This window comes from Lipotes vexillifer, unplaced genomic scaffold, assembly GCF_000442215.2.
Source record: "Lipotes vexillifer unplaced genomic scaffold, Lipotes_vexillifer_v1.1 scaffold1598, whole genome shotgun sequence".
In the NCBI taxonomy this organism is placed as follows: domain Eukaryota; kingdom Metazoa; phylum Chordata; class Mammalia; order Artiodactyla; family Lipotidae; genus Lipotes; species Lipotes vexillifer.
In genome coordinates, this window is record NW_006799777.1 from 173618 (window position 1) to 198089 (window position 24472).

The following is a 24472-nucleotide window of genomic DNA, read 5'->3' on the forward strand; positions in this document are numbered from 1 at the left end:
CTTGAAAGGGAAATCTGGGCAACACTCCATAGCATCTACTACAATGGCCTCTGGTATCCTCAAGTAAATTGACACGATTAGTTATCCTTCCTAAGACGACTCATTTTAACAGGCCCGTGAATCAATGTGAATGATGAATGGGAGAGGAGTACAAGAAAAGAAGGAGAGAGGTATTTTTAAAAATTACCAAGATTTGAATAGTGGCCTCTTTAAAAACAAATAAAAGCAAACAAGGATTATGTACAAAATTAGAATATTGAGAAAAGATGAGTATTAGTCTCTGAAGATAATTTAGGAACTCATTTCAGTAACTTGAACATTTGATACTTTATTTACTAATTCATTTATTCATTCTAAACTGTTTAGTACATATATAATTTATAAAGATTTTGCTGTCTCATAAAATAAGTCTCTGTCAGACTGGGATGGGGAAGGAGGTATGGAGTCAAACTCCATTGATTATTCTTCAAGGTACAATTCCAGGATAATTAATCGAAATTTAGAGTAATAATGAATAAATACAATGCAAATTCTGAACTGAAACTCAAAATATTTGGAGGGTTATTTTGCATGAAAATTATATTAGAAGTTTGTTATACATATTAGAAAGACTAATAAGTTTAAGCAAGTAATTCATTGTTGAAAATGACTTAGAATTAGGTAAGAACTTGGTTTAATAAACATCACTGGAAAAAGTCAGATAGGCTTCATGGTCAAGGTTAAAAACAATAACAATGGTTGCAAAAACTTACTGTGACCTACCAGTGGTCACATTACCAAAGACAGAAGCACTTCATTCAGGATTAAATATTTATTTGATTGGATCTGAGTTAATATATGCATGAAATGGGAAAATAATTTTGGAGAAAAACAAAACTTCCAAAAGGGAAAAAAAATGTGGAGTCCTAGACATGTAAGCACTTAATTTCTGGAGTTAGTGAGCTAAAAGCATATTTAATATCTGGAGTTTACAATCTAGGAAAGCAAATTCTGTTAAGAGATAAAGGAGTGTTTTCTATTTCTTACTGCCCACTTTTCCCCATCCAATAACCTGAACCATCTCAGCTGGCTCTGATGACAATCTCTGGGAAGTATGGTACTTTTATCCTCTCAGAGGTCACAGAACACAGGCTATTAATCTGATTTTTCTCAGCATGGCCAATACTAAAATTGCCTTTCTCTTCAAGAAGCTCTATTTTCCCTGTCTCTCTTTCAAAAAAAAAAAAAAAACCCAAACCAGAAACAAAAAGTAAACCTGCAGTTCTGCACTAAAGCACAATGCAGAGAAACTAGTAACTTTTATATTACTCATAATGCTATGTAAATGTATCATAAAGATAAAAACAGCTATCAAAAGTGGAGCCTCTAAATGAACAAAAAAGCTCTATATGGTCACCATAATACCATACCCAGAAGGTTTGTTTTGGTGGACTACCTTTAAATGAACAAAGTGAAGCTTGTGACTTAGATGGCTAAAACTGTCTTTTAATATGTGTGACTTTGGAAGCATTACCTGATTGGACTACATCTGACAAACTACAAAAAGTTATGAGGCACGCTTCAAATTTTGCTTTGGGGGGCCAGATGCCAATTCGAATAAAAATGGAGGTGGATAATCAATATGGTATTACCACCAGCTGTGATCGTGATGGGGTACTGTGGTCAACAGATTACTCAGGTGAAAAGCCCAAGAGTTAAGGAAGAGTCTCTCAATAATAGGCTGCTTCGATGTCATCTAAGGCAGTCATCTTCTATACAGTTCCAAACTGGGCTAAAGTGAATGTCCAATTTTGCATAAAAAAGCAATTAAATAAACTATTGTGCAATATAATTTAGCAGAATTTTATGCAGTAGTTAATTAATTATGTTAGAACATGAAATAATGCAGTAGTGGGCTAAGCTGAGAAAATGCTTTTACAGTTTTTATTTTTATTGTTTATTTTTTTCTTCAACAAATATTGACAGAGTGGCTGTTGTATGGACATACAAAGTGATCAAAAATAAAACAGAATATTAGTCTTTGCTTTGGGGGACCCCATAGTTTAGCTTATGTCATTAATACATAAAATATCACAGAATCACAAGTGTTAATGGCATATTTTGGTCATGTTCATGTGACTGCATGAAACTTACACATACTAAGAAGATGTGTATTCTTTTCTGCCATGGGAACTGTTACTACTTTGAGAAGAGAGTAGATGGAGGCACATTCTCTAACACAGACAAGCAGGAAGCATGGATGTGGTACACTTTCTGGAATGATCTGAAAATTCTTGGACCTTTGAGTGTAACCTCTCTTTAGCTCCCAAGCTTTGGTTGGTTATTATGCTATTCTGTCCTATTAAAGTGACAATGTAATTTCTTTTGTTAAACTAGGTGAAAGACTAGGAGAAAACTGTTATAGAGCTAATATATGCAGTCAAAAGATTACAGCAGAGTTCTGTACAGAAACTTGGTGAATTACCAGGATTCAGAGCAAGACAAAGATCCGGGAGGCAAGAAATTGAGTGATGAGGATGGACAAGCCCTTTGCCAGACAGGAAGGGGTAGGGCTCAGAGTCCAGGAGGCCATACTACTTGGAAGTATGACTATTACTAGTGAGCAGAATGAGCCAAAGAGAACTTGTGACTTTGGTAGAACTGTTGATTCTCTGCCTTTCACACATTTTCTGATTAGTTATGAAGTGCCTCCAAGACTTACACCTGCTAATATGATGAAGATGGTGCAGCAGATGGTCTCAAAGTCCTAAGAGCTTTGTGCCTCAGTAAACCCTGGCAGTATGTCCAGTGATTTCAATTATTTTTACAACATTAACTTTTATCCATCGGGAAAGAGAATGGTGCCAGTTGAGCACTTGCTGTCTTCTACTCTGACACTTCTTTTTCTTTTAATTAATTAATTAATTTATTTATGGCTGCGCTGGGTCCTTGTTTCTGTGTGAGGGCCCCCTCCAGTTGCGGCAAGCGGGGGCAACTCTTCATCATGGTGCACAGGCCTCTCACTATTGCGGCCTCTCTTGTTGTGGAACACAGGCTCCAGACGCACAGGCTCAGCAGTTGTGGCTCACAGGCCCAGTTGTTCCATGGCATGTGGGATCTTCCCAGACCAGGGCTCGAACCCGTGTCCCCTGCATTGGCAGGCAGACTCTCAACCACCGTGTCACCAGGGAAGCCCTACTCTGACACTTTTACTCTTTAAGAAATAGTGGTTAATTCCTAAGAAGACAAACTAGGAACAGAAGTAACCATGATAAGAAGACTGACATAGGCTACGACTTTCAGCTAATAAAAAATCTTACGGTGTTAAGGAGTTTATATTCTGGCCCCTTCACCCACCTAATACTCCACACAAATCAGGGCTATGAATCAGGCATGTTCCCTTATGATTCCTATGCTTAGTATACAGATTATCATAATTACTCCAACTTTCTAATTTTCTGACATTCAGATCTGGTTGGTAATGGAATGGACTACATCAGAGTCCAGTTCCTCATCACTAAAAGGATTACAATGGATACTGATGATACTGATGGAGAATCCATGTACCAATCCAGGACTAAGTCAATAATCTCCGGGATCCCTCATAACCCTGAGATACAATATCTTTTCTGATCTAAGGTTGACTTTCTCTTTTTTCTTTTCCAATCCTAATGCTACTCATCCTCTGAGGTCTAGGTCAGGTAGCACCTTCTTCCCAAATAATATTACTTTATATGATTGTTATAAGGAATTGATGAGCTATTGTATGTGTGTATATATACATATATATATATATATATATATAAAAGCTGACTGCTTGGCATATAGCAGGTGCTAAATTTAATTCCTTTCCTCACTTTTCTCCACAATGATAAAAAAAATCACATTAATCTCTTTTCTGGTCTCCAACAGTATTTGGCTCTAACAAAAAGTAATGTTTTATGGTCATATTTTTCTTGAATTACTTTATGCTCTATGCCATCTTTACATTTACTGAAGACCAGAACCAAATCTCCCTTTTATTTTTATTTCCCACAGTTTATAGGCAAGGGCTGAACACATAATGGTCAATGAATGTGCAGGGGGTGAGCTTTATAAAGGAGAATCAACATAACGTAGTTTAAAAATCACAGTGTATTTAATATTTTTACCCCAATTTAGAATTCATGTGGCCTGGAAAAGTCTTATGCTTCTGTTTCCTCATTTAAAAATGGAGTCAAACATCCCTACTCTGCTTTCCTGAGTGTATTGTTATAACCAGAGGATTGAGTATGAAGGACCATCAAATAGTGCACTTTGATTTTGTTGCCCATTTAGTTGCAATTTATCACATTTGGAGAGCTCACAATGGAAAGGGCAATTCTTCTTTTGCCAACCTTCCTGATTACAAATGTTTGGCTTTTTTCTCTGCTCCAAAAGGAACAAATTACAGGCTTCCATGATATTCAGTGTAACTGACCTTTATGCGTTGTAGGGATTAAAACTAGCTTACATCTTGAATGAATAATTAGGGATTTCAAGTCTCTGGAGAACAATGGATCACCATAGTCCTCCATTAAGACTGTGGCTTTGGAGTCACACGGCCATGTTCAGGTGCTGTTCAGACATCCTGAGAGTATTAAGAGGTTCTCAAAGACTTCTGACCAACATAAAAAACTGTGTCAAAACACAATTGTGTCAAAGCATGATTGCAAATGATTATTTGATAACAGGGTGGTTATTTAAGACTGAAGCTTATAATGGTCGATTCCTCATTGTAACCTCTGCTTAACCTGCCTGGAATGAATGTAAAGTCCGCCTGATGTTCAACCCCTGCTCCACACAGCTGTCAGAATTATCTTCTTAAAGAACAAATCTGAGTCACATGGCTCCCTGTTGCATTCCAAATAAAACCCAAATTCCATGGCTCCGAAATCAGTGCCTTTAACAATGAGGCCTCTGCTGCTCTCCTTTAAATGTACTGAACAAATAGTGACTTATTCTCTACTCTGTGTCTTCACTATGCTATCAGGGCTACAGGTTCCTCACTGTTCCCGAGATGTGCTCTAAACTCTCTGCCTCGTCTTTGCTTCACCTGCTCTCTCTGTCTGAAATGCAGCTTCTCCTCCTAACCACCTGGCAAAATCCTACCAGTCCAGGTCCAGTTCAAATACCAAATACTTCTGCCAGCTGTATGTAGAGTTCTCTGGTGATAGCAAAGTGATAGCAGATTACTAGCCCACTCTGCTGTCTGTCTCCTTAATCTGTGCTCTCTTAGGGGTGAAAGGCTATGTATTTTAACTTGGATCCTGCACAGCCCTTTGCTTGTACAATTGAATCTAAATTAAATCTTGAGAATAGCGTTACTAATTTGCCACCTTCAGTTAACTCATATCATTGCCAATAAAGGGATTTGGGTGAATTGGATCAAATGTTTACAGACTAATAGATTGTTTGGACCCTTTGAACAGTGGCTTCAATAATGGATTCACTCCAAAAATCAGTCAAATTGCTGGGTTTGTAAAACATGGCCTAAGTCAAGAGGCAAGAGAAATAGAAGCATTTTCATTATAGATTTCAAAGCAATAGGTATTATTCTTTTAACCTGATGTGATTATATGTTTATTTATTCACTCTCTTGCAGTCCAAAAGCACTGTTTTATTTAAAACATAAATATACCTTGTCTATAGGTGTTATAAAAGTTACACATAAAATTTTTCCTAGAGCTTCATCTGTAGACCAATGGCTGTGTATAAAAGATATCACTATAACAAGTTGAAAAGTAGAGAACTTCATTAAGCTATATTTTGGCACTACAAGATGGAAAGTATCAACGCAATTGGTATCTGTTTTTTTTTTTTTTTTCAGAGATTTGGTTGATTCATTTGACACTATGCAGTGTTAATATGCTTGAAATATATACCCCCCTTTCTCTTCTGATTCACCCCCATTCAATCACACACTGGTGGGTTAGGGCCAGGTTAGTTAACCTAAAGAGTACTTCAGTCAAAGGCACACTCTATTCCTGCTTAAGTCCCGAATCCTGCTGGGCTTTCTTACTCTCTGTTGGACCAGCCTAGACCCCTAAGGTCTCTTCAATGGCTCTCCTTTGAAACTCAAAGCAAACCATAGATCACCCCATTAGGCTCTCTTCTGAGCCCTGGCCTGCCCTCTTATTCTTAGAGTCTTCAATTGGCCTCTCAAACAGAAAGTATCCACATGACCAGAGGCGTTCCCAAATCTCATTTCTTTATAACACTTTCATCTCTCCTTCTAAAACATGTTATTTCTCAGACATATTATATTTCATAAGGTGAAGAGCAGGATGGGGATAGAATGTTTTTCTTTTTTTTCTCTGACTTTTTCAAGTCACAGAATGGGATTCTCTCCCATGTATGTCCTTGAAGCCAACGAGGACCCAATCAGTGTTTGAGGTAATTGGGGTAGAGGGAATAGACAATTTCTTCTAACTTTGCAGTTCTGAAGCTTCCAAATATTTTAAGTACAAACATATTTCTATTAATTTTTTTAAATAAGCTAAAGTGATATATTCTACATAACCTTAAGCTAAATATTTTTCTCACTTCTCAATATATTAATTTGCTTTATTTTTCTATTCTGGAGTTTATTATCACTGTCTACAAACTGAGCTTAATTTATTATGGCTTGTAGAAATATAGGTTTGCATGGAGTAAGGAGTCAATTTTGTAATTCTCAAGGGCAGGAATAGCATATGTGTAAAGAGAGATACAGCAGGTATTATTAACTGCCAACCTTATGAAAAGGATTAAAGGTATTTATTTATACAAATGAATGGACCTGAAACTAAAGTGATAACATATAAGAGACAAAAAGAAGAATTCATATAATTTATCAGACCATTAATTTCTCTACTGATATTTTAAAATAAAGAGGGAGCCTGCTTCTATGAAGTAAAACCAAAATTTAGTTTAGACATATTTTTTCTTTATATTTCTGATCACTCAAATTGAATGTTTACAGGTAATCCTAAGAAGAAATATTTTTGATGGTATACTTTTTTGTTTTCAAATGTAATATTTTTGTGTCATATTTTTCTGGTTTTGTTTTATGACATTCATAGAATAAAATTTGTTCAAAATTTGAAGCTATGATCGACCCAAGGTAAATAAAAAAGAAAAATCGCAAATTCGAGGAAAATGAGTTTAACATGATCTAAATATTTTGTATATAACATAACCATTGACAAAATTGATTTATTTAATGAGATGTGAATAATGCAGTTGGGTAATTTTTTCTTATTTATACAGTCTCTCATTAACTGAAAAGTAAATCAGGATGAAAGGAATAATTTAGAAGAAAATGTTTACTTTAAGTTACATTGGCAAAAGCAACAAAGAAACTTCATTCTTACTATTCTGCTAATACAAATTTATCAAATTCTAGAGTAAGAAGGGGTCTTAGAAATTATCTGGTCCAACTCCCTCACTTTAGTGCTCTATGAGATTAATGCCAAGGCAAATCAAGTGACTGGCTTTCTGTTACACAGCTGATTAAAGACTGAGCTGGGTCTTGACCCAGAAAATTCCTTACTTTGGGTCTAGGACTTTTCCCACTGTATCACATTACCTTTAAAATAAAATTCAATCCAAGCCAAGTTTTATATGTTTGGGCTCATTACAGCTGTGGTCTACCAGTGCTTCCCATAATGTTTACAGAAGAATAAACTGATGTTAATAAGCATGTGGCAGCATTTTAAATTGTATTTGTAGGCATAGTTTGTATTTAGATCCACCTCTTTAACCAATATAGAAGAGATATTTCAGCCAAAATCTCTCTCTGCCACCCGAGTTCCATTGCCCTTGTCTCTCTCCATCATTATGTTACTCTTTTATGTTTTAAAAAAGCCAGTGGGGGGAAAGATCATTTTTCTACTTCTCTGTTAAGACACTATGATCATACTGTAGAATTTGGTTCAAAAGATTTCTTACTCCATTCAGTTGATTGTTACATAGATATATAAAAGAAGATATTACAAGGAAAGATTTGGCAGATGAGAAATGAGCATGTCTGTGAATGTTTGTCTAGGGCTAATGTGCATTTCTGACTTTGGGTTGCATGTTTAAGCTCTATAGCCTGTGAGAGATTAAAGAATCTCTAAGAATTACTATTTCTTCAGGAGTAGGACAGGCAGGCTTATTTCATTTATTTATTGTATCATAATTGCTAAGAATGCTTTAAATAACACTTTTATGTTTATGTAGCCACTTAACTTTTGAGAAGTAAGGTGTAAATATTGACAATACTAATCAAATAGAAAAAAATGGCAAAGAAACCAGATCTGCATAATCAAGTATTCCCAATTTCTTACTGGGGGAGTTTTAAATAAGTATTATTTTCGGTTTGACATAACATAAAATAATGAAATAAAATAATTGTTTGAATCAATTTGAATTTTGTCCTAATTTTTCCTTAACATTTCATGGAAAAGAAAGTTTTTACATTTGAGTCTAAATTTCTAAAAGTATTATTACTCAAAGAATAAAATTTTATTAACTTACAGCCCTGATATTTTCAAAATGTCCACCTTCTTTCTCGAAATTGATAGGCTGTCCTTTCAGTGTCCAGTAGAAAGTGACATCCAAACTAGCATCATGGATTGCTTTGCAGTTAAGGACGACGCTTTCTCCCACTGTTAACTCTGTTCTTTTAGGAGTAAGTTCTATTCTTGTAGGTTCTATAGAAATAAAAATATGTTAATTAGCATAACATATAGTTTTCACCTTCATTCTGTATTTTAAATAATAGAGAAAAAATTAGACAAGGAATCTATGTAATATAGTTGCTCCAGATACATGTCTTTTAATAAACTATTATTATTGAAATATTACCATTTTGTATGTTAGGGCATTTTAACTAGGCATTTGTAGGGAACAGATGATTTAAAAGTCCCTATTCCTGTTAAGAAGTCAGCTTGGATGAAAAAGAGGAAAGACTACATAAGTAGAAAGAGCAATTGGTACTCTGGAAGGAAGAACATTAGAAAAAAGAAGTTGTAGCCTCCCTGTCCACCTTCAAGGATCATCAAGTATAAATAAAAGAATTTTTACAATAAAAAATTCTTCACCTCTAAGGAGGAATAATTCAAGTGAGTTCACTTTAAAGGTTATGTGAAGCACATCCCTTCAAATTACTATCTTAAAGGAGATAAAAACTATACTACTACTACTATACCAGCTTGTATTCACTTTATAGTTTACAAAACCTTGTAAGTAGAGGAGTAGAAGAGGCACCTCTGGCTGATTATAAAATATCCCCTTTGATAGACTGTGGATGCTTTAATTGAGATCTAAAAAAAAGGCAAAATATTGAATAGAAATGTTTTTTGAGAAAAAATGTTTACATTAATTATTTAATGATTCAGTTAAATTTTTTAAAAATAGATACATTTTTACTGGGTTTAGAGCAACTTTAACCCAATAAAAGCTAATACCAGCTGTACATCTAAGGGTTAGTTAAGCTAATGATCAAACAACAGCAATATGATATTTTTTTTAATAAAGTAGGGAGGTGATGGAGACAGGATTTTGATACTTTCTTTTTTCCTAATTAGGTTCCTGATTGTAGGTACCTCAAGAAGCCTGACACAGATGAAAAATTATCCTAATTTTCCTATTTCAGCTCTACTGTTTGCAATAGCATAGTCTGATGAAGGACCATTGTTAACCACTGATAAGATCCTTTAATATGCAGCATCCTTCAAAGCAGTCTCAGAAAGAGCGATACCAGGAAAGGAATGCCACAGTAAATATTAACATTCTGGAAGTCAAATATTCTGTGTGGCATTCTAAATTCTGGCTTCATCAGAGAAGACAGGTCATCACAGCATACTGCAGTTTAAACTTTGTGAGAATTGGAATGTTCTGAGTAACTAAATATTCCACTTAACTTGTGATTAACAGAGAACATTTTTGTTATTATTAAATTTAAAAAGTCTGTGGATCCAGCATTGCCTCACTATGATAAACGTTGTTTAGCACACACAAGGAATGAGACCTGGACTGGAAGATTGACTTGGATTCCAGTAATGTATGCTATAAGTGAAGACATTTTAAAAATTATATTCCTTCCTTCCCTGGATGTTTGCCTCTTTTCTAAAATATCAGAGTGCTGGCTATTTTAATTAAATTTCTCTTTCTAAAGAAAGGGGAAAATGAACATTACTATATTTTTTATGGCCAAAGTATGATTCATTATATACTACATGCACAAATGGAAAAAATTAGTGATATACTTCATCGTGAAAAGTATTCCTTTACCAAATGAAGAGAATGTCTAAGATAGGAGATTTTCTTAGTACTGAACAATGACAGGTAGTCTCAAAAGAAGGTTCTAGACTTGGAATCTAGTTCACTTTAGAACTATAAAACTAACAGAAACATTTAAGCAGTAATATTTATACTACTAAAAAGTTACAGTGTATAAAAGTTCCATTGATGCAGAAATCAAAGAGTAGCTCTGGTGTCAGTTCATCTGATGTATATTTCAACACCACATGTTCACGTCCTCCTTCTGCTACTCTTTTTTTTGCCCCAAATCCCCAGTTGAAGTGGTAACAAAGGAATATTACTGATTGATGCTAAAATTAGTCTTGATTCAGAAAAATATTTTTATACTGTTGGCATACTTTTAAATTTTGAGACATCGACTAAAACTTCAGAAAGCTTTCTTTACACTCCCACATAGTTTGTTCAGAGCATAATATTTAAATTTCTACCAACAAGGTGTTCCTTTCTTCATAGTCCCCTAAATAATGGAAAGGGACAATTCGACAGTGTTAGTTCTTTGTGTACAATATATATCTTGAACAGGAACATGCACACACATACGTGCAAATACACATACATGCACATTATATTTATTCACTTTCTGATAAGGCCATGAAACTATGCTTATAAAACATTTAGTCACATTTTCTTACCTTTCACAGAAACGGAAGCTATGATTTCAGCAGAACCAAAGACATTTTCCCCTTGGCAAACGTACTCTCCCTCATCTGATTTAGAAGCATTTAAGATCCGTAGACTCCCGTCTGGAAGAATAACTATTCTGAAAATTATTAAAAAGTTTTTTTTTTTCCTGTTTTACTGCAAATCAAGTAAGTGGTAAGAAACTCTCATGAAGTCTGAAACCACTTCCAAGTAATAATAAATAAGGTAAACGATCACTGTGAAAATATGCAGTGATAGTAGAAATGTTTTGCCCTTCAAGAAATTATGCAATAAATCCACATAATACCTTCTTATATTTAAAAGGGTTAGGGAGTTACAGGTTATTTTTCTTTTGACAACTTTATGACAGTTCCTTTTAAAACTTGTGGAAAAAAAGGTGACCCTGAATTTGGTTATTAAAACTTATACTATAATATCACCAATGTTATTTTAATATTAAGCTTGAGGTATTTCACCTCAAACCAAGAATGACCTCAAAAATCAAATATAAAAAGAAACAGCATAAAAACATAGAGGAGGATAAGTACAAACATAAAATTAATTGTATACAGCCTCGAGATGATTTATGGTGGTTTCTCTGCAGTGCAACCCATGTAGCAAGGGCGTGACAGACCTGATACCTGAAACCTGGGCTGCTTATACTGCACTTTTCAAACATAAAAACATGACATCTGAGTTTACATTTGGGCTCTTTTAAGACCTTTATCAAAACTGGATCTCGAGTCTTATATGAAGGTGAGAAATTAAAGCATTATTAAAAATTTTTAGAAGTTCTGTGAAAATGAGGTTGACATTCAGGATTACCATATTCTCCTGTGTATTCATCATTTCAGAAATATAAGGATATCAAACTTAATTAGAATTTTTGTCCTTTTCTCCCTCTTATGCTCCTGAAGTATAACCTATTATTTCACCAGTGCATCGACCTACTGAAGCAACGTAAGACATAACAGAAATGGCTGTTGTGATTTTATTTGATATGCCACTAGAATTTAGACTGACTTCTTTTAGGAAAGAGGAAGTAACAGTCTGTGCTATTTTTGGTAGAAAACGAAAGGTCTCACTGAACTTAAAATCCTAAAATTGGATCCTCCTAGTTCTGAAAAGAATAGTTTGTTGCAGGGCAACATGATAACACTAAACTATTTAAGATACAAGAATAATGGCTAAATCAGTTTATCAACATCCTTTATGTTATTTTAAAATATGTATTCAGTTTTTCCAATCAGTCCAGAACTGATGGTTATGGATAGCATTGAACATTTAACAATTGGATTAGATTCTAGGCTGCTGAATATTGCTTATTAATTTATACTTACATATTATTATCCATAAAGAGACCAGTTTAAAAACATCATACTGTTTTCAATATGGATAAAATTTGATTTACAATGTATGAGAAGGGAGCCAAATTTAGAAGCAAGCCAAACTAGGAATAGAGGATTTGACTGTAATTTATGTCTAGCAGGGATATTAATGAGACATTTGGAAAACACAGTGGTCTCTGAAGTTATATAATCCATTTAAGATGGTCAATGAAAAATTCTGTTTGTTATTTAGATAGTGCTATTTCTATAAAAATGGAATATATGTATTTATTCCATTTCAATCATGAAGATACACATGCTACACAAAGATTTATTTGAAAGCAAAGATTATACTTTTTATAAACAAATAAGCCTTCTTTTGTGAGAATGACACACTTTATTGAAATATAGCTAAATTACTACAGTTTGTGCTGATTGTTAATATTGTGAAAATGTCTACATTTTACTGACTGGTGTAAATTCTAATCTAGAAGGTGAGAAGTTTGGCTTAAAATGTCACCCCCTTTAAAGAAATAAATGTATCTTAGAAACATGTCACCCCCTTTAAACAAATAAATGTATCTTAGATATTGGTAGTATTTTAGCTCTTAATTTAAGATAAGTCCTTTCTCACTGACAGGAAGCAATATATTACAAAGATAGTTTATGAACACTCCTGTACTTTAGGCCACTGATCCACTTAGAGGATGAAGAATTTTGAATACCATGATGTTTTTTACCTGTCAAGTGACAGTGTCATTTAACCAAAAGCCTGTCTACTGATTCAAGTTGCAAATCCTTATCAGATAAGCTCTTTTTTTAATTTAGAAAGGAAAAAAAAAAAGAATAGACAATGAATGCAATTTATATTATAACATCTGGCTATTGCAAACAAATAGTGAGATAATTGAATACTGAATTAATATTTCTTTGCAATTTCCAGCTTCTTTGTCTTCTGCCCTATGCTATTATCATGTGACTCCTACATTTGGAATCTTCAGATTTGTAGACTAATTCTTCTGAGACATCCTTGAACTTGGAATGGGGTAATAAGGGAGTGGTAAGGTGATGGTCTGTTGTGGACAGGGAGTAATTTTAGAAACGCAAACCAGCATTCTAGCACTTAGTATCAAGGCACATTTACTCACTTCTGGTCTCTAAATTTCTCCACAAGTTTCTGCCTCGACCTGGAGATGTCTTGGTTCTCATCTTGCACTTAGTTACTGGATCTTTGTCTTGGTAACTTGCCCAGTACCACAATCTACCTAGTATACCATTGTGCTTATCCTATCTTGCAAGGATTCATTGCTAACTTCCTGATGCCTATCTTGATCTCCAAATTTCAGGATCATTTTCTGGACTCTCCATTTCCATGTATGGCTTACCTGTCAGACAGTACAACCTATTTTAGACCCTTCCAAGTGCTTGTCTGGGAATACCACCTATATACCTGCTGCCATATTATTTAGAGATCATGCTTTGACTTCCAGATTAGATTTTTTTCTGGCATCCTATCATAATGGATATTATATCATGGAATCATTAATCACTAATTGAGACTGTGTGCTTTAAAGTCAGAGAAGGTTGCGTTCAAATCATTGCCATTGACGAGTACTTGTGTGATCTTAAAATTACTCAGTCTCTTTCCTTATATGTAAAACTGGCATAATTATATCTAACTAGTTCTTTAACAGTATTAACTTGATAATATATGTAAATTATTCTATTTTTGTGGTGTGTGTAGACATTAATTGAAAATTTACTCAAAATTTTAAATAAAATTTGTGACAAATTTTTAAAAAGAAAAAGTAGAGAGTGCCAGGGAAAGTTCTTACTATGAAAGCCTCAACTATTTAGGGTGTTTGATGAATCTTTTCTGAGGGAAGTATTGCAATGAGAACTGAAGGATGAAAGAGAGCTAACTAGGCAAAGTGTGGGAAAGCAGAGGGAATGATATTTGCAAGGCCCCCAGATGGGAAAGACCACAATACCTTGAAGAATGAAATGACCAATTATGATGGCATATAAAAAGTGGGAGCAGAGAGTGGCTCAAGGTGAGACTGGAGAGGTAGACAGGGAGTAGGATCATGCAGGACCTCTCATACTATGAAAAATATCTGATCTTTATTTTAGGTCAGTGAGGGCTGCCAATTTTTTTTAACAGCTTTACTGATGTATAATAGGCATATAATAAGCTCGCATGTTTAAAGTGTATAACTTTGAAAAGTTCTCAAGTATAGATATACAGTCATGAAACCATTAATTAGCATTGTCGAGATCATCAACATATATGTCACCCTCAAATCTTCCCTGTGTTCTTTTGTATTCTCTCCTCCCAGCCTCTTCTCATACCACACTTATCACTGGACTACTACTGATCTGCTTTCTATCACTAGAGTAAGTTTTCACTTTTACAAAGTTTTATATAAATAGACTCTTAACATTATGTTCTCCTTTAGTCTAGTTAATTTCACTCAGCATAATTAAGTTGACATTAAATTGAGTGTCATCCTTGTTACAATGATCAAGAATCCATTCCTCTTCATTGCTGAGCAGTATTCTATTGTGTGTAGATGGCACAACTTGCATATCCTTCACCTTTTGGTGGATGCTTGTGTTATTTTCAGCTTGTGGCTATTACAAATAAAGCTTCTATGAAGATTTGTATATATGTATTTTATGAATATTTGCTTTATTTCTTTTGGATAAATACTTAGAAGTGTAATGACTAGATCATCTGGTTAGTTTTATGTTTAACTTTTTAAGAAGCTGCCATACTGTTTCCACATGGTTGTGTCACTTTACATTTCTATCATCCCAGTGTGAGAGTTCTTGCAACACTTGATATGGTCAATCTTTTTAATTTTAGTGATTACGATAAGCAGGTACTCTAGAATCTTGTTGTTATAAGTTCCATTTCCCTAATGACTGCTGATGTTGAGCATCTTTATATTTGCTTATTTTCCATCTGTATATCTTCTTGGGTGAAGAGAGTGTGAGAATATTTTACCATTTTTATGGAGCTGTTATTGAGGTTTAAGAGTTCTTTTCATATTCTATATAGAACTCCTTTTGCAGGTATCAGACTGGCAAATTTTTTTTTACCAGTTTTTGGCATGTCTTAGCATCTTTCCAACAGCACAAGTTCTTGGTTGATGAAGTCCAATCTATTTTATACTTTGTGCTTTTGTTGTTGTACTAAGCAATATGTTAAGTTTGTTACCTAACCTAAGGTCACAAAGTTTTTCTATGTTTTCTTTTTGATGTTCTATAGTTTTAATTTTTATGTTTATGTCTATGATTCACTTTGAGTTACAATTTGTTCATGCTATGAGGTAGGAATCTAGCTATTTATTTATTTATTTATTTAGTATATGGTTATCCAGTTGTTCTGTGCCACCATTTGGAAAAGACTATCTTCTCTCCATTGTCAAAAATTAATTGGCATTCATGTCCTGGCTATTGTAAATAGTGCCTGCAATGAACATTGGGGTGCATGTATCTTTTTGAATTATGGTTTTCTCTGGGTATATGCCCAGTAGTGGGATTGCTGGGTCATATGGTAGTTCTATTTTTAGTTTTTTAAGGAACCTCCATACTGTTTTCCATAGTGGCTCTATCAATTTACATTCCCACTAACAGTGTTAAGACGGTTCCCTTTTCTCCACACCCTGTCCAGCATTTATTGTTTGTAGAGTTTTTAATGATGGTCATTCTGACCAGTGTGAGGTGATACCTCATTGTAGTTTTGATTTGCATTTCTCTAATAATTAGTGATATTGAGCATCTAAACGTCCATCAACAGAGGAATGGATAAAGAAACTGTGGTACATATATACAATATTTATTCAGCAATAAAAAGGAATGAAATTGGGTCATTTGTAGAGACGTGGATGGACCTAGAGACTGTCATACAGAGCGAAGTAAGTCAGAAAGAGAAAAACAAATACCGTATATTAACATATATATGTGCAATTTAAAAAAATGGTATAGATGATTTTGTTTGCAAAGCAGAAACAGAGACACAGACATAAAGAACAAACATATGGATAGCAAGGGGGAATGGGGGTGAGATGAACTTGGAGACTGGGATTGACATATATACACTACTATGCATAAAATAGATAACTAATGAGAACCTATTGTATAGCACAGGGAACTCTACTGGATGCTCTGTTGTGACCTAAATGGGAAGGAGATCCAAAAAAGAGGGGATATATGTATATGTATGGCTGATTCACTTTGTTGTACAGCAGAAACTGACAAAACAGTGTGAAGCAACTATACTCCAATTAAAAAAAAATCAATTATCTGTACATTACAGAGAAAAAACATGCATTATGTAAACCTCTTTCCATTATGAGTTATGGTGTTGCTGACAGTGAGTTCAATGTTAATAAATCACCATTATATATTATATCAGATGTCTTTAAACAGACATGCATAAGACAAGTCTATGTACTGACAAGTTGTCCACAACATGATCAGAGGCTTGCAGGAACCTAACCCTGCTTTTCTCCCATGAACAATGGTTCAGTATTTGCTAATTCAGTGTTTGTGATGAATTTATAGAACATAGATACACAGAAAAATGAGAACTGACTATATTTACCGATGAAGTGATGGAGTGGTCTGGGGTTTGCTTAAAAATAATTCACAGAGGCACAGGGAATTAGGTTGGGGCATAGATGAAACATATTGATGAGTCAAAAATAAGTGAAGCTGCAAATAGCTGCTCATTAAACTGTTTTCTCTATTTTTGTAAATGTTTGGCATTTCCTTAATAAAAAGTTGCTTGCAAAATCCCCACCCAAAAGATAAATCAATTAGCATTATATGTGTAGGTCAACAACTACTTAACTCTCTCTGCCATCTCACTGATCTACTGTCTTGATTACTGTAGCAATATGATTTGTCTTGAAGTCATGTAAGTTAATTCTTTCTACTTTGCTCTTCTTTTTCAGAGCTGTTTCCACTATATTCTTTGCATTTCCATATGAATTTTTCAATTAGCTTGTCAATCTTGAAAAAGCCTACTGAGATTTTGATTGGAATTTCAGTGCATCTTTAGCTCAATTTTCACAAAAAAATTAACATGTTAATAATATGGCTTTACAGTACATGAACATGACATTTATTTAGGTCATTTAAATTTTCTCTAAGAAATATTTTGTAGTTATCAGTCTATAAGTCTTAGATATCTTTTGTCAGATTTATCCTTTTTTTGATGCTATAGTAAAGTACTTTTAAAAATTAATGTATTTATTTATACGAAATATTTTGAGGTAATTAGAGAGAAACGTAGTTTTAAGAAGTAATACACAGAGGAATAGAGGACATGGTTAAAAATCTTGGGGCTCACAACTTGGGGCCCAACCTGGACATATTGACTCAAGTCTAGGAGTGGATTTCAGGAATGTGCATTTCAGCAAGCTCTTCAGCACACCAGAGACCTTCAAGATGGCAGAAGAATAAGACATAGAGATCATCTTCCTCCCCACAAATACATCAAAAATACATCTACATGTGGAACACCTCCTACAGAATACCTACTGAACGCTGGCAGAAGACCTCAGACTTCCGAAAAATCAAGAAACTACCCATGTACCTGGCCGTGTGGCTGACAGAGTCTTGATGCTCCAACAAAGTGTCAGGCCTGAGTCTCTTAGGTCAGAGAGCCGAGTTCAAGATATTGGTCCACAAGACACCTCCCAGCCCCACCTAATATCAGATGGTGAAACTTCTCCCAGAGATCCCTGTATCAATGCTAAGGCCCAGTTCCACTCAAAGACCAGCAACCTCCAGTGCTGGACACCTTATGCCAAAGAACTAGCAAGACAGGAACACAAACTCACCCTTAGCCAAGAGGCTGCCTAAAATCATAAGAAGTTCACAGACACCACAAAACACACCATCGGACATGGTCCTGCCCAGAAGGACAAGATACAGCCTCATCCAACAGAACATAGGCTCCAGCCCCCTTCAACAGGAAGCCTACACAACCCACTGAACCAACTTTAACCATTACATGAAGACACCAAAAACAATGGGAACTGCAAACCTGCAGCCTGCAAAAAGAGACCCCAAACACAGTAAGTTAAACAAAATGAGAAGACAGAGAAATAAACAGCAGATGAAGGAGGAAGGTAAAAACCCTCCAGAGGAAATAGGCAGTCTACCTGAAAAAGAATTCAGAGTAATGAGAGTAAAGATGATCCAAAATCTTGGAAATAGAATGGAAAAAATACAAGAAACATTTAACAAGGAACTAGAAGAACTAAAGAACAAAGAAACAATGAAAAACAACACAATAAATGAAATTAAAAATTCTCTAGAAGAAATCAATAGCAGAATAACTGAGGCAGAAGAATGGATAAGTGACCTGGAAGATAAAATAGTGGAAATAACTACTGCAGGGTAGAATAAAGAATAAAAGAATGAAAAGTATTGAGGACAGTCTCAGAGACTTCTGGGACAACATTAAAAGCAGCTACATTCAAATTATAGGGAATCCAGAAGAAGGAGAGATAAAGAAAGGGACTGAGAAAATATCTGAAGAGATTATAGTTGAAAATTTCCATAATATGGGAAAGGAAATAGTCAGTCAAGTCTAGGAAGCACAGAGAGTCCCATACAGGATAAATCCAAGGAGAAATATGCCAAGACACATATTAATCAAACTATCAAAAATTAAATACAAAGAAAAAATATATTAAAAGCAGCAAGGGAAAAGCAACAAATAATATTCAAGGGAATCCCCATACGTTTAATAGCTGATCTTTCAACAGAAACTCTGCAAGCCAGAAGGGAGTGACAGGACATATTTAAAGTGATGAAAGGGAGAAACCTATAACCCATCAAGGATCTCATTCAGATTCAATGAAGAAATTAAAACCTTAACAGACAAGCAAAACTACAAGAATTCAGCACCACCAAACCAGCTCTACAACAAATGCTAAAGGAACTTCTCTAAGTGGGAAACACAAGAGAAGAAAAAGATCTACAAAAACAAACCCAAAAACAATTAAGAAAAATGGTCATAGGAAGATACATATCGATAACTGCCTTAAATGTAAATGGATTAAATGCTCCAACCAAAAGACATAGATTGGCTGAATGGATACAAAAACAAAACCTGTATATATGCTGTCTACAAAAGACCCACTTCAGACCTAGGGACACATAATGACTGAAAGTGAAGGGATAGAAAATGATATTCCATGCAAATGGAAATCAAAAGAAAGCTGGAGTAGCAATTCTCATATCAGACAGAATAGACTTTAAAACAAAGACTATTACAAGAGACAAAGAAGGACACTCCATAATGATCAAGGGATCAATCCAAGAAGATACAACAATTGTAAATATTTATGCACCCAAAATAGGAGCACCTCAATTCATAAGGCAAATGCTAACAGCCGTAAGAGGGCAAATCTACAGTAACACAATCATAGTAGGGGACAATTAACATCCCACTTTCACCAATGGGCAGATCTTCCAAAATGAAAATAAATAAGGAAACACAGCTTAAATGATACATTAAACAACATGGACATAATTGTTATTTATAGGACATTCCATCCAAGAACAAAGAATACACTTTGTTCTTAAAATAAAGAAAAGGAAGGAAGCAACAAAATCAGTAAACAAATCTACCAAAAATAATAAGCTGTAAATACTAAACTAAGATTAACATAAAACCATAAATAAATTAGATGCAGAAAGCAAACCCCAAGTCTACACTTTCTCCCAAAGTCCACCTCCTCAATTTGGGATGTTTCGTTGTCTATTCATGTATTCCACAAATGCAGGGCACATCAAGTTGATTGTGGAGATTTAATCCACTGCTCCTGAGGCTGCTGGGAGAAATTTCCCTTTCTCTTCTTTGCTCACACAGCTCCTGAGGTTCAGCTTTGGATTTGGCCCTGCCTCTGTGTGTAGGTCGCCTGAGGGCGTCTTTTGGGAAGTCTGAGGTTTCTGCCAGCGTTCAGTAGGTGCTCTGTAGGAGTTGTTCCACATGTAGATGTAGTTTTGATGTATTTGTGGGGAGGAAGGTGATCTCCACGTCTTACTCCTCCGCCATCTTGGAGGCGTCCCTCCTGTCATCTTCTTAATAGGAAAAACAATTATACGTGTAATTATAATTAAATGAGATCGTGCTAATGGAGATGCACGTTTCCGGAGAAAGTGCTATCTAAGATGATACCTGCAAGAAGTAGGAATTAGGCCACTGAATGGCTGGAAGCAGGAGATGGAGTGAATCATCTCAGTTAGATTCATCAACTTCTTATTGAATAACTTCTGTAGTCCACACAATACAGAAGGTATCTGGTATACAATGATGAATAAGTTCCAGTTCCTACCCTCAGGAATTACAACTAAAGAGGAATCATCAGACAAGCAAGCAAGAAATTAACATTCAGCATATTAAATTGTGGAAAGGAATAAGCACATGTAACTCTTTGGATTACATAGAGGGACAGCTCACCAACCTGGGGGATGTGAGTGTGGTTACAGGAGAAATCTCAGGGAAGTTGACAACTCATTTGAGGGCTGAACATTAGGTAAGTCTTATTCTTATCCAGAATTTGTGGGGGGGATAGGTAAAATTATTTATTGATAAGCCTGTTTTATAATTGCTTTTCTGAACTCTAGTGTTTCACTCCTTGCATTCAAATTGCACATTTCCTCTGGATTTAACTTCCTAAATTAGAGCTCACTCTTTTGTCTGAAATTTTCATGGCTCTCTCTAGCCTGCAAAATAACATACTTCTCCTTTGTAGAACAGTTAAAAGTCTTCACCAAATGGTCATAACTTCTATAATCCCTGATCTCCTGTGATCTGCAGGTCTTCAAACTCTTTGTAATGCATTTTCAATGTGTGTTTTATTTCATTTGTAAATTACCTATGCGTCTCATACACATACACACTATACTATACTAATAACACTATACACACTATGCTATACTAATAATGCTAAGTACACTGTAAACATATAATAATTAGATATTATAAGTAAAACAAACATGTTATTCCATTTTCTCCTTTCCCCCCTCCCATCCCCTAATGAATATCTTGCACAATTGAACTGTTCAGACCTGTATTTGGAGACCATTTCTCTAGTCATAAGACCATGTACCTTTCAGTGGTTAGATTCCTACCTATTTATCACAGCTCAAATGTGCTATCTGCCTGAACTCCTCCTTAATGTTCTTTAGTTAGGATTATTTCTGCCTTCGTTTTCTACTTCCTCAGAAGCAAAATAGCACTGTCACATTTTTTCTTAGTACATGATAGCTTGTGTGTCTTATGCACTAAGCACTACAGTTTCAACATTTTCAAGCACCTACATTAAGACTTGAGAACAGAAAAAAAATGATTGGTTCAAATAATTAAAAACTACTTCAGTGTTGAAAATAATACAATGGAATGTTGTAACAATTAGTCAACCCCAATTTATCTCTTCCATTGATGTATAAGAAAGAGTTACCACCATAAAAATATAATAAAATTTTACTATTATATTAGTACTTTCAGTGACAGTTATAAAAATTATTTCAAAATATTCTATAACAAAAGTACATTTTATATGAGATATAGGTACATTTATGATTTTTGATAAAATCTGAGATGAAAACTTTAAACAATAAGAGAGCTTAGGACCTATAAATGTCTTAATATGGTTCTGTTAATGCTAAGCATTTACTGATCACTTTTTATGTGTCAGGCATCATACTAACCTTCCACACCTTATTTCACATAAGGCTTCTAACTATGTGAGTTGAGTATTGCTAGCCTCATTTACTAATGAGAAAACTATAGTTCCTCATCATTTATTGCTTTATTCAAGGCTATTCAGCAAGTGGCAGTGCCTTGATTTCAGCCAGGGTCTTTGATTTGTTATTTGTTTGCCTGCCAGTATCTACCTGACTCATTTGTAACCTCCTGCACTTGCTGTCTTCGTAAACTCCACAGCAGCTGGTACCTAATAAATGGGGATGGAAATAAACTGGATATACCTTAAGTAATTTATCTTATAGATGAAGAAATTGATGTCCAGAGCACTTCAAATCACTTTAAAAAAAATAAAATGGTATATAGTTTGTTTGATAATATTTATTATGCTCCTACTGTCTGCCAAGCCCTGTACACCCCAGGTGTAATTTTACACTCATTTGATAAAGGAAAAGGAAGAAAATGAGGCACAGAGGGCAGAAATAACTATCAAGATTTTAGAGCATACCTGCTGGATTCCAAAATTCATACTGCACTTTCAGCTACTATACGTTGACCCAAAGTAAACATCAGAAGAAAACTTCACATTAGATCACAAGCTTAGTGGCAGCTCTGACCTGTGATAGAAGCTGACAGAAGTGGAAACTCAAGGGTAACAACAGAAGACACGTTTCCTATAGACGATGAAATAGAGAAATTCACACTCCTTAACTTGATCAGTAAGATTTTACAAAGCTAAGGGCAATATGCACTCAAGGAGGGCTGTGCCATCACCATGTTCTTCCCTTTAGATGCAGTTTAGCTGGAAGGAAGAAGGGACATGACCCAGAAAGACATGTATGATGACCTTTAGAAAGTGAGAGGGAAAGCTTAAGTGCAGAAGTTACTTTAATTAATCGATCTCATCCCTGGCTCTGAGCATAACTGCAAGGAACTTGAAGAAATTTCAGGGCCTTTTGTGCTGAGCCACTGAATCATTTCAGAACTATGCTCTGCAGCTTCTTTGTTAGAGCTAGATATTGGAAAGTATTTGCCATTAACAAAACAAAATGAAATAAAATAAAAACCACAAACACATACTTTTATTGTCCTATTTCTGAGGATATAGCTACAAGGATTTGTCACAGACACAGAAAACAACATAGACTGAACTACACTCATTTTTTTCCTCAGATTGGCTTCTTACACCAATGTTTCTTATTTTACATAAATTTGTATGAAAAATTCTGTGTGTGCCTGTACCTATTTTTGTGGAGACACTATGTAACTTTCCTCAGATTCTCAAGGGAATCTCTGATGAAAACAAGATTAAGAACCACCATAAAATCTTTTATTTTGTAGATGAGATAACTGTACTCAAAGATGGGAAGCCTAGAGTATTACGTTTTTAAAGTTCAGGGTAAAATTCAGACTATTAACTCAGAAGTCATCATTTACTTGTCTTTTTTCCATCATAACAAATTGGTCAAGCCAGATCTATTGCACATTTTAAATATCTCTTACATCTAACCCCTTGATTTTGGCTTACTGGAGAGTCTAAACACAGTGGGTAACAAACATGAAGTGGTTTGACCTTTTCTAATTATTGCCTTTAACCACGTTCTGTCTAATCCCTTTTTCTACTTCCTTTGAACGTCCAGAAGGTCCCTCAGCTTTGAGATAACTTTTAGCTGTCACAAAGGGCACATTTATCTCTGATGTTCTGCTCTTCCCCTCCACTCACTCAGCCCTTAGCAAGTGACTCAAACCCAGGAATCTGCACCTACAAGGAGAAAGAATGATCTCTCTTTACACCTTTTCTCTTTCTTCTTCTCGATTCTCTTTCTCCTCTGTGTGTCATAGTAGGGAGGAGAGAACTGGTAAGGGAGCAGTGTCTCTTCCTCCTCTGACTTCTTTTCGGTCCTTACTGGGATGCAGCTGCCACTCTGGGTGAAGTGCTGTCCACTGAGCCATTGCTGATGGAGGTCTCCAAAGACTGGTGATTGTGAGCATGTCAGTTAGTCTGTGGGCCCTTATTCCTGAGTGTTCCCTGATGTAGCCTCCTTTGCAGGCACTGCCTCTTCCCCTCTCTGTCAGCTCTCACTTCTGTCAATTTGCTCATGGAGCCTAGAACACTCATGCTTGCCTCCCTTCTCTAAATTCCATCCAACCCATGGGAACCCCACATACTCTTGCTCTTCTAAATGGTAGGAGTGTAGGTCTCTTTCCTGCCACCCCCCTTACTGCTGTGTCATCTCTCTCCAGTTATCTTCTCCCCCTATTCAAACAGGGCCAGAAGACAATCGGCAATTCTAAGCAAATGTTCCATACAGAATAAGTACCAGTTTTATAATGTCTGTGACTGGCCTTGGAATTTTCTCCCTTACTTGAATTTCACGTTGGGAAGGGTAAGGAAAAAATCTCACAATCCACATTAAGCCAAAGCCTACAAAGAATGTCTCTGCATCTCTCTAATATTGTCTTATACACACAGAAGTGA

At 35.3% G+C, this 24472-nt stretch overlaps 1 protein-coding gene across 1 annotated transcript in view; it reads right to left on the reverse strand.

Annotated features, from left to right (window-relative positions):
• Positions 1-24472, reverse strand: part of CNTN5 (contactin 5) — a 533631-nt gene that overhangs the window by 169380 nt on the left and 339779 nt on the right. Inside the window, exons 12-13 of the mRNA XM_007471947.1 lie at positions 10920-11047; positions 8500-8675 (exon numbers count right to left, since the gene is read on the reverse strand). Coding sequence (XP_007472009.1) covers positions 8500-8675; positions 10920-11047 — 304 coding nt within the window. The remainder of the gene's footprint in view (positions 1-8499; positions 8676-10919; positions 11048-24472) is intronic.